Raw genomic sequence first — 12,100 nt, 5'->3', positions numbered from 1 at the left:
GAAACGAGAAATCAATGGCAAAACTACTATTTAGTAGTTACAAAAAAAAAAAAAAAAAAAAAAAATCAAGAGTAATATGTTATGAAGCATAATTATTGTCGTAGCGCGAAATCAATTACACAAATAATTAGGATTATTATATAATCATCAGAGATAAAGAGAGAGGGGCGTTATAGAAAATAGAGTGTAAGCATGTTTTTTTTTTTTCCTTCTTTTGAACTTCCTTTTATCATTATGAAGTATTGCTATGAAAAAAGAGGACGTAGTCTTATAATCTTTTTTGTGATTTTATTGCTTTTGATGGTATAGAATTAAGATTTCCAATTCTCAACAATGATGTCGCAAGAAACAATAACTAGACATGGTGGCCATGGCAAATGTGACAACTACTTTACCAGGGTCGATGTTGAAAATTTTGAGGCCTTAGACGACCTATTATCATGAGGCTCTTAAACATAATCTCTTTACAAACTTAGCAATACTTATATATTGGTTTCTACTATAATGATATTGATTTCTATATCAAATTTCTCACTTAGCTCAGCTATTTACAAGACCCAAACAGGAAGCCTTATTATAACTATACTTAAGGTATGTCTTTAGCACAGTTTCTACACAATGCTAGTAAAGAGACTTATTGTAGCTTAATTGAAGAAAATAATCAATTTCCCACGGCACACTGCTCAACTAACCTTAACAATCTCAAGTTTCTTACTTGAAGGCAAGGCAACACTCATTCCGACTTCAAATTTAGCAATGGGGCATTGATATTTGCTTTATCTTCTTAGTTTTCCTAATTGAAATAACATTAGCAAAGGCATCCGCAATCCTCTAATGCAATGCAAGTATTATCTTAGTCCTCTGTAGCTCTATCTACCTTCGCATTTGCTCCACCACCTGTAACATATTGATCATCTTTTCCATTATTACAAACCTCTTTCCCAATGTCTCTATTCCAGCCACTACCTCATCCATCCCATTATCCCCTTTCTTTTTCTTAGCAGTATCACCGATCCCTTTCCCAATTTCATCCCTACCCCTAAACCCCATCTCTTGGAAGTTTACTAGAAACCCATATCCACTAGTGGTAGAATTGATTTTAGGACGAGCACTATTAGGGTTTTAACCACCCATCTCATTAATTTTATCATAAACCTTCGGTAAACTAAGCCCTACACTTGCCTTCCAGGAATTTTTATTCAAAACCCACTAGTCATCCCAGGGCCAGTCCTAAAAACTTTGAGGCCCTAAGCGACTTGTTATCATAAAGCCCTTAAGCATAATCTTTTTACAAACTAAGCATTACTTATATAATGGTTTCTACTGCAATGATATTGATTTCTATATCAATTTTCCCACTTGGCTCAGCTATTTACAAGACCTAAACAGGAAGTCTTATTATAACTATATTTAAAGTATGTTTTTAGCATAGTTTCTACTCAATTCTATTGAAGAGATTTAACGTAGCTTACTTGAAAGGAAATAATCAATTTCCCACAGCACAATTCTCAATTAACATTAACAATCTCAAGATCCTTACTTGAAGGCAAGGCAACACTCATTCGAACTTCAAATTTTGCAAAGAGGAATTGACATTTGCTTTGAATTCTTAGTTTTCCTATCTGCAATTACATTAGCAGAGACCTCAACAATCCTCTAATGAGACTCAAGTATCATCTTAGTCCTCTCTAGCTATTGTAGCCACTAACTCATCCATCCTACTATCCCCTTTCTTTTTTCTCTCTTTTTTTTTTCTTGCAATATCACCTATACTTTTCCCAATTTTATCCCTACCCATAAACCCATCTCTCGAACATTTACTAGAAGCCCATATCCACTAGTGGTAGAATTGATTTTATGACAAGCGCTATCAGGGTTTTGACCACCCATCTCATTAAATTTAACATAAATCTTCGGTAAACTATGCCCTATAATTGCCTTCCAAGAACTTTATCCAAAACCTACTAGTCGTCCCAAGGTCAGTCCTAAAAACTTTGAGGCCCTAGATAACTAATTATCATAAGGCCCTTAAGCATAATCATTTTACAAACTTAGCAATACTTATATATTGGTTTCTACTGCAATGATATTGATTTCTATATGAATTTTCCTACTTGGCTCGGCTATTTACAAGACCAAATCAGGAAGCCTTATTATAACTGTATTAAAGCATATCTTTAGCACAGTTTTCGACACAATTTAGTAAAGAAAATTAATTTAGCTTACTTGAAAAAAAATCATAAATTTTCCACAGTACATTACTCAACTAACCCTAACAATCTCAAGATCCTTTCTTAAAGCAAGGCAACTCTCTTTCCAACTTCAAATTTAGTAATGAGGCATTGACATTTGCTTTGTCTTCCTAGTTTTCCTATCTGAAATTACATTAGCAAAGGCCACTACAATCCACTTATGCGACTCAAGTATGATCTTAGTCCTCTTTAGCTCCATCAGTCGAACACTCCACCACCTATGCCATATCGATCATCTTTTTCATTATCGGAAACTTTTCTCCCAATGTCTCTATTGCAGTCACTAACTCATCCATCCCATTATCTCCATTCTTTTTCTTGGCAATATCACATGTTACTTTCCCAATTGCATCCTTACCCATAAACACATCTCTTGAAAATTTACTAAAAACCCATATCCATCAGTGGTAAAATTGATTTTAGGGCGAGCACTATTAGGGTTTTGACCACCCATCTCATTAAATTTAACATAAACCTTCAGTAAACTATGCCCTACACTTGCCTTCCAAGAATTTTTTATCTGAAACCCACCAATCATCCCAAGGTCAGTCCTAAAAACATTGAGGCCCTAGGCGACTTATTATCTTAAGGCCTTTAAGCATAATCTTTTTATAAACTTGGCAATACTTATATATTGGTTTCTACTGCAATGATATTGATTCATATATCAATTTTCCTATTTGGCTCAGTTATTTACAAAATCGGAACATGAAGCCTTATTATAACTATATTTAAGGTATGCCTTTAGCACAATTTCTATACAATTCTAGTAAAGAGATTTAATGTAGCTCAATTGAAGGAAAATAATCAATTTCCTATAGCACACTACTCAACTAACCTTAACAATCTCAAGATCCTTACTTGAAGGCAAGGCAACCCTCATTCCAACTTCAAATTTAGCAATGAGGCATTGACATTTACTTTGTCATCTTAGTTTTCCTAATTGAACTTACATTAGCAAAGGCCTCCAAAATCCTCTAATACGACTCAAGTATTGTCTTAGTCCTCTTTAGCTCCATCTAAATTCGCATTTGCTCTATCTCCCATGCAATATCGATCATCTCTTCCATTATCACAAACCTCTCTCTCAATATCACTATTGCAGCTACTACCTCATACATCCCATTATTCCCGTTCTTCTCTTGGAAATATCACCTATTCCTTTCCCAATTTCATCTCTACCTATAAACCCGTCTCTCAAAAATTTACCAGAAACCGGTTAGAATTGATTTTAGGGCGAGCACTATTAGGGTTTTGACCATCCATCTCATTAAATTTACCATAAACCTTCAGTAAACTATGCCCTACACTTGCCTTCGAGGAATTTTTATCCGAAACCCACTGGTCGCCCCGTTACTCATAAGCTCCTGATTACTAAAATTACCTTTCCGATTATTGTAATTATTGTTGTGTGCATCGTAAATGCATGTGATGTTTTTGAGATCATCTTCTTCTTTTAGCTCGTCAACAGTTTCACATCTCTTCTTCTATCCCTAGCTAAAATCGATAGTTTTTTCTTAAATCTTGGATAGGTTGTGAATTGACTATGGATTAGATTTTTATTGCGAGGCCCCCAAAAATTTGAGGCCCTAGGCCTTTGCGTAGTTGGCCTTAGGTCAAGGCATACCCTGAGTAAATTTTCATAAATAAGATATTAGGTATATTCCTTTTCAAAATTAAGAATAAAAGTTTGAAACTTCAAACATTAGATTTTAGTTAAATTTTATTTATGAAATATTTAATTAAAAATATATTTTATTAATTAAATATATTAATGTCACAATTTTATAATATTTGGTTACAAATTATCGAATTAGATAATTAATTGGTCACAAATTATTTCTTGGTTACAAATCAAAAATTTTATAGGTCATAAATTGTTTCACGATCACAAATCAAAAAATTTATGTGTCATAATTTATTTATTAGTCACAAGTGACAAATTTTATAAGCCATGACTCAAAATTTTAAGTGACACATTTTTTATTGATCATAAGTTATCATTCACATATTATTTATTGGTCATAGAATATTCAATTTATTGGTCACAATTTCAAATATTTATTAACATATTATTTTTATTGATCACAATCAACAAAATAATTTGTGACCATCACCTCACCACCATGCCACACAGCACCACCGTCAAACACCACCGCTAGAGCTACCCCACCACCTCACGACAACCTATCAACACCACTGCACATTGCATACCAACCAAAGCAACCATCATGTCGCCAGCACCATTGCACCATCACCGCACATAGTCACTGGCCAACAGCAGCGAACCCAACCACCCACCGCACACAGTACCATGCCCAACCACTTGTCAACAACACCATACCCTGCACACCTACCAAAGCCACCATCACACCGCCAACACCACAGCACACAACATCGCACCATTACCGCACACAACCACTTGTCAACAGTACTGCTCTCAACCACCCATCACATATAGCATAACACCTAACCATTCATTGCACACCAAAACTGCACATCGCCAACACACCCAACCCAACCACCGCAAACAGCACTGCACCACTGCACACAACAACCATCTGTGACTAGAGAAAAAAATGGAGGAAAAGACTCCCGATCTGTAGTGCCCATGGGAAAATCGCCTCACTGCTTGCAGTGCCGCGCGCAGCGGCGTCACCTGATCCATAAACGATCTATACCACACCGCTATTTGGTTTGATCTACATCTTTAGTTGCACCAATCGCCGTGTGCAACCCTCATTGCTGGCAAGAGGTTAAAGAAGGTGAGAAAAGAGAGAACAGAGGTAGGAAGTAGACAAAGAGAGAGAATGGAGAGAAATAATTAGGATTTGTATGGTAGATTAATTAATTTTTGAATTGTTATATTTAGAAAAAATATTTATTTTATATGTATTAATTAATTAAAGAAACTCCGATTTTTGAACAAAAGAAATATGACCTATGATTTATGAATTGAGATCTCCAAATCTCTTGATCCCTGTAATTTTCACTTACTAAAATTACTTTTTCGGTTACTGTAATTATTGTTGTGTGCATCGTAATGCATGTGATGTTGCTCTGTGATCATCTTCTTCTTTTGGCTCTTCATCAGGTCATGCCTCTTCTTCCATCCCTAGCTAAAATCGATAGTTTTTCTTAAGTTTTGGACTGGTTGTGAACTGACTGTGGAGTGGGCTTTTATTATGAGGCTCTTTGCCTAGTTGGCCTTGCGTCAAGGCCGGCACTATCCTTTCTCCTTGTTTATCTGAGTAATTTATACATACCAACCTCATCCCCAAATAATTAGTAATAATTTATTGAGAGTTCACGCGTGCCATGCTGATGCTGTGAAAATTTTCCGACCAAGTTGTTCACTAAACAAAAATAAGTAGTGGAAAAGAGACTTCAAGTACCTGTAATTCATTCTGGAAAACTATTAAGGGTTTGTCTTGACACAATTTATTTGAAAATTATTATGCCTCAAATTCAATCTTAATCACATATTCTTTCAATAAAATAATTTTACACGTGAGTTCATGCTTATTTTCTACTTTTTAACACATTCTTTAGAAAAATCGTTTTTCACTTCAAATAACCTCTCCCAAACACTGATATATATCTAATAAAGTATGTTGTGTATACTAATGAAAACAAATAAAAGGAGACCTCGACATATATATTCGTCAATGACATGGCATCATGTTTAATTACCAAACAAAACAAAGCAGAAAGAAACCTCGAACTACACTTACTGGTTTGTTTGGCATGACTTATGAAAAGTCAAAAGTGTTTTTTAAATTAAGAAACTACAGTTGTATATATTTGAATAATTTTCCAAAGTATATTATCTAAATTCAAGAGTCTATAAGAAATAAATTAAATGTGACTTATTTAATAAGCTCTCTTACAAAAGTGAAAACAAAACTTATCCCAAATAGGCTATACACAATCCATTGACATCATATTATTATGAACAGTTACGGTCCCAAACCTAATCGAACCTTATAGTTTGATAATTTTTATCCCTAACCTTTTCTTTTTGTAGCACTAGAGTTCCTAATTAACAATTTTACCCTTGCCTTTAATTAAACTCTCAAATTTGTGATAAAATAATCATTTTATTAGCATCTTCAATAAAAGAAAAAAGCAAAAACTACTGAGATTGGATGTATCTTGTTTTTATTTATTTATTTATGTTTTAATTAGACATTAGGGTAATATTTAATGGAAAATAGTATTTTCTTTTTTAATTAAAGAAAATCATCAATGGGAGATCTAAGCCACTTTACGGTAGAATTAAAATCTAAATCTTAATCTAAGTCAAACTTAACAATTATTTATAACCACATATTTTATATGACCCACAACTTTTGAACCACAAATTTTATCAACTTTTATCAAAATTTACTAAAAATCTGATTTTAATCCTTAGGATCTGAGGTTGCCAAAATGTAAGGTTTAACACGTACTTTCTAAATTTTCAATAAATTTAAATCCCCACATATAATTGCTTCCATACTTATTGATACTCGGTTATAATTTCTCAATCAGTCGTGAATATGATTTCATGTTACACTCTTGTCCAATTATGTGGTGTCTATTTAGACTTAGACTTTCATTTTAAATTAATGTTAACTTTGATAAAATGAGTAGTTTGAGATTTTAAACATTGATTATTTATTTTACTAATAGTCGATCTAGGATTTATCCCCAAACATTCTCGTGTAAGATATTAATAGCTCGTTTATGTACACTAATCTCGAAATTCAATTGCTCATTTAAGCTTTTGTATAAATGAAACTAGTGGTTTATGCCAATAGCCTTGTTCTCTTCACTTATTGCATTACATCCCACCTCACCAAACTTTTAAAACAGCACTAATACACATATTAAAAACGTTCAATACTCATAAGATCTAGCCAATAATCAAGTTAAAAAAGTATAGAACTCGTGAGTAAAACGCACTCTTCAAAACGTCTTAAATCCATTCACAAATTGACTTAAAAACAAGGTAACAATCTTCAGTACAATTTCAGTTTTACATCGAAAACCAAAACAAGACGCAAAACTACATTCACACGTGCGCACACAAGAACCGTATTTAGTACTGCATAAGGACCGTATTTAATGCTATTCTACATCTTTGTGAAAATTTAAGAAGTGACACCACAATAGGCTTTTGCACTGCTCTCAGTCATCTGCGTTGCACCACTGAGGTAGAACCGGGCCAACCCAAAATTATCAAATGGACTGAATTGCAATGGATGATCCGAATCCACAAGCTCTTCAGGAATATTAGTAGTTCCGTGATTGAATGAAAATAATGCAAGACAATATCTTTCCCTGTCCCCTTTCATAACAACTCGATGCTTGGCTGCATGTATTCTCCCATTGCTCCATGCCTAAGACAAATTAAATAAATAAATAAAATACAAAGAAGTCTATACTTTTTTTGAGTCCTTTGAGGAAAAAGAAAACTATTAGAGACTGGTCAATTTATTTAGATTTATTTATCTTCAAAATGCATTCGCATTCAAGTTCGTTTTCATCAAAATCCACTACAAAAGATTTTTACATGTGGATGAAAATGAGACTTAATAAAGTACCTACGTGTTCTAATACTATGTGACTGATATATTTAAGCAAGATGAAAAAAATTTGTTGGAAAACAGAGAGGCATGTATGACACAATATGAAGTATTGATCACACAAACAAAAATAATATTAAAGTAAGAAGAGAGACAGGTGGAGAAACCAATTAATTTTATTGACAACTAATAGAGAGAAAAATGCAATATCAGCAATACATAAACTGGAAGAAAAGTCTACTATTTCCAAGGGACATCTCAAACCCCAAAAATAACTTAAATGAATGGAAACTAGGTTAAAATACGCGTGAACCCGACATAAAACAAAAACCCAGATAGCATCATCATTGCTTGAGCGAGAGCTCGATGATAATCGGCGACGAATCTCTACTCCAAAAGCTCACCTACTGCTCGAGCGACCAGCTAGCGATAGGCTAGCAAAAATCTAACGACTTTTCTTCTTGATTCATAATTTTTATCTCTTTAAAACCATTCAACTAGGACTCCAGATCATGCAAAAAACCTAAACCGAATTTGGGTCACAAAATATATTTATTAATATTTTATTTTCAACAATTGTATAAAATCTTTGAAGTTAAACTAGGAAAAGGGAATAAAATTTCTATCTTAATTAAAAGATTGAAAGGTCAAATGTGTATCTTTTAAAAGTAATGCTATGTAGCCCCACTAAAGTTGCAATTCAAATCTAAGTGGTACTAGATAAAGGTTAAATGAAAGATGAAATTAAATGAATTATTTAATTTTACTTATCAATTAATATCACATTAGTGTCACCTAAACTAGGGTTATAATCCACTGGAACTAAATAGCATTACTCATCTCTTAAATATAGATGAATGTTGACCCGTTTTACTTTCAAAATGTTGTAAAACTGGCCATTTAAGAGTTAAATATAAAGTAATTGTTGCATAGTTTAAAACCAAAACTGTAATATTCCTTATTACTTAGCATCCTGCTTGGCCGTCTTTAAAAATTACTTTTTAAAAAAAAAAATTTGAGTTTTTTCGATAAAGAAAGCAAAACTCTTGAAAGTCACGTTCTTCAAAATAAGTTACTTATTTTATGAGCACAACCAAATATGCTGTCTCTAAATCAAGAAAATATAGAGTAAGTATTAGGAAAAGAAAACCAAAGGAAGTTACTTGATAAGCATCCCCTGACATGACAACAAAAGATGCAGGTGGTACATCCACAGTACTCCAATCTTCATTTTTGAGCTGCACTTCCAATCCATTAACTTCATTTTGATGAAGTATGCTCAGGAAACTCTTGTCTGTGTGAATGTTTGTACCAATATTGTTGCTTATGTTCTTGTCTGGTGCTGAATATTTTATGGGTCTTAGAAGATATGTTGTTGATTCAACATGGGATTCATAGTGTTTTTGTGCACCATAGCTTTCAAACACCATTTTGTCCACCGTTTGCTCCAGTTCTGATATCAGTCTTGCATAAGATAGTATCGTTTCGCTACAACAGAAGTAAAATAAATATAATAAAATTGGTGTTTTATTGTGAATAATTTAGAACAAGTAGAACTAAATTCAACCAGTATTTTTTTCTAATGAAATATATTGGTACATTTAACCAATCCTTCACGGACATGAGAAATTAGGGTTTACAAATGTCACTCCTAAAGTGAATCCTTTTGAGCCAAAATTGAGCTACAGAGTATTGGTGAACATGGTTCTATTTGATTCTGATTCCGAAAGAAACGAATTGGATCGAATAGTACGAACCATGAACCAATGATTTTTTATTTTTTATTTTTTGTAAGAAATAAAATCAATGTTTTTCTAAAGATATGGAACCAAACCGAACCGACCCATTTAGTTCAAATTTAGTATGGTTTGGTTATTGTTCAATTACTTAAATTTTAAATTGATAATGCAAATTAAAATTTATTATTATATTCATAAGTTAGTAGTATAATAATAATAATAATAATAATAATAATAATAATAATAATAATAATAATAATAATAATAATAATAATAATAATAATAATAATAATAATAATAATAATAATAATAATAATAATAATAATAATATCAAACACTCAAGTTCAAATTATCAATCACCAAATAAAATGTTGGTAGTAAAATTCATTCACAAAAATCCAAACTAGAAATTGGATTTTTTGTTGGATTTAATGATTTGTAACAAAGAAAATAATATAAAAAATAATAAATTTAGTTCGATTCATTTCTCGATTCTAAGAACTAAAACCATTTAACTTTTTGGTAAAATCAAACTAAATCGCTCGATTTGGTTTGGTTCTGATTTGATTTGGTTTCATCTTATCGTTTTGTTCACCCTACTTTACAGGGTAAAGTTCTGGCAATTATTCTCGTTTCTATCGTAAATTTGGCCTCAAATATTGAATTTTTTTTTTTTTTTTAAATTGCCCTAAAAAAGATTTCGCTCATCGGCCAAATTGTCAAACCTATTTCTAAGTTGTAGCCATTCTTTTCTTAAAATTTAAGTGTACATCTACCAGTGCTGCAACAATATGCTAAAGATCGAGCATGCTCAAGGTTTTTAATTACAAAAAAGATGAACTTGTAAGGGAGAATGTTAAAAACATAATTTAAATTAATAAATTTGTAATCCATCTTTCATAATTTAAACTTTTAGATGAGATAGTTTGACATCAGGTACCAGAATTGCTGATTTCCAGAAGGCCACATGAGATCCGCAAAACGTCGAACTCCTTCGATGGTCGTAGCATCAGGAATTCCCATGCTTTCGTGGAGGGGAGCATGAGGCAGTTGTCCAACATAACCATAGAATGTCAAATCCGAAGTGTTTCGAGTTTTGGTCTCAAAGGGAAGATCGAATAATTCTTGTACACCATCAAAAACATTTATGTCAAGTTCTGAGGAAAATTTATCATACTTTGCCACGAAAAATCCATACTCTTCAAGTGCATGGCGAACATCTTTGCATGCTGCAACCCAAGAACTTGTGTTGGGCTTCAAAGTTTCCTTTGAAAAATGGATAATCGGAAGATCAAAAAGTGTTTGAGATGCCATACAGCTTTAGATTTCAATGAGTTCTTGATATGCTTAATTGGAATGCTTTAGAAATTGGGAATGGTGTTTGTGTTACTGTTATTATTTTATAATTTGAAATTTTGAACGGCACACTAGGGCTCTTTTGTGCATAATGCTAAAAATATAACTATATTTTATTTGTTCAACATAACATATAAATAAATAATATTTCTGTAACAAATTAATATTTAAAACGAGATTATTGGAAATATATAGAATTTTTTTGAAATAAATTAAAAATATATATATTTTCGAGTACACATTATGCCCCTATTTGATAGAGATTAAAACCAAATTTTTAATAGATTTTGATAAAAGATAATGTGAAGTGTGATTGAAAAATTGTGAATCTTATGAAATGTGGTTAAAATTAATTGTTGACTTTAACTTAAATTTTAATCAAATTTCCAAACAAGGGCAATATGAGACTCGTAACTTCTTCTTCTTCTTCTTTTTTTTTTTAACCACATATTATTTAAAAATAAATCATTTTTTTTTATTTGAAAAAATATCTCCCAAAGAAACGCATAGAATTATGCCCTATATATCCTATAATTTGTTTAAACATTTAGGTGAACTAATTTAATAATAAACATATGAAATATCAAATTGATTTATCGAATCTATGTACTCCTTGGCACTACGTATCTCTTTTGGCATGGCATGTAAGAAATTGACATTTTTACTTTTGTGCATATTTGATGGATGAATTATTATTTGTAAGGTTAAGATTTAGAGGGGCTAAATTTAATTGAGGACGTAGAAAGAATTGACTGATTGATACATATTACCTAACGTTTTTCAAAAAAATATAATAAAACACTCATAATTTTTTATATTACTAATTCTATATAAAGCTATTAAACCTGAGCACTAAGTGGTCCTAATTTTTTCAAAAAAAATATTTTTATATCACCAATCCTATCTAAATTTATTAAACTTAAGCACAAAGTGGTCCTAATTTTTTTCAAAAAAATAATGTAAAACACTCATAATTACAATTATTTTATATTACCAGTCCTATCAAAAATTACTATGCTTGAGCATAAATTGGACCACTTTTTTCTCTTCTAATTTAGATTGGTTTATAGTTATGGATGTGAGCATCCATCTATAAGAATATATGCAAGTTGCACTACAAAATATATAAAATATGTATACTTTCTTTTTAATTGAATTAAAAATAATATTTAGTGTTGAACAA

The 12,100-nt window shown here is 31.9% G+C and overlaps 1 protein-coding gene across 1 annotated transcript; it reads right to left on the bottom strand.

Moving 5' to 3' along the window:
* Positions 1-7,201: 7,201 nt before the first annotated feature.
* Positions 7,202-10,974, bottom strand: LOC111409874 (probable 2-oxoglutarate-dependent dioxygenase AOP1). The gene is made up of 3 exons (XM_023039963.1): positions 10,502-10,974; positions 8,986-9,310; positions 7,202-7,636 (listed from the first exon to the last, which is right to left on the bottom strand). Exons 1-3 carry the CDS (start codon positions 10,873-10,875, stop codon positions 7,388-7,390), a joined length of 948 nt encoding a protein of 315 aa, XP_022895731.1. The 5' UTR covers positions 10,876-10,974; the 3' UTR covers positions 7,202-7,387.
* Positions 10,975-12,100: the final 1,126 nt, after the last annotated feature.

Source organism: Olea europaea, chromosome 15 (genome assembly GCF_002742605.1).
Source record: "Olea europaea var. sylvestris chromosome 15, O_europaea_v1, whole genome shotgun sequence".
In the NCBI taxonomy this organism is placed as follows: Eukaryota; Viridiplantae; Streptophyta; class Magnoliopsida; order Lamiales; family Oleaceae; genus Olea; species Olea europaea.
This window is presented reverse-complemented; position numbering and strand designations above follow the sequence as displayed.

Bases quoted from the DNA above. Each gene is read 5' to 3' on its own strand.
- LOC111409874 (XM_023039963.1), bottom strand. From the start codon at position 10,875: ATGGCATCTCAAACACTTTTTGATCTTCCGATTATCCATTTTTCAAAG. The intron at 9,311-10,501 runs GTACCTGATGTC...CTTCTGTTGTAG, and splicing joins TCTGGAAATCAGCAATTCTG to CGAAACGATACTATCTTATG. The intron at 7,637-8,985 runs GTAACTTCCTTT...AATTTGTCTTAG, and splicing joins TGTCAGGGGATGCTTATCAA to GCATGGAGCAATGGGAGAAT.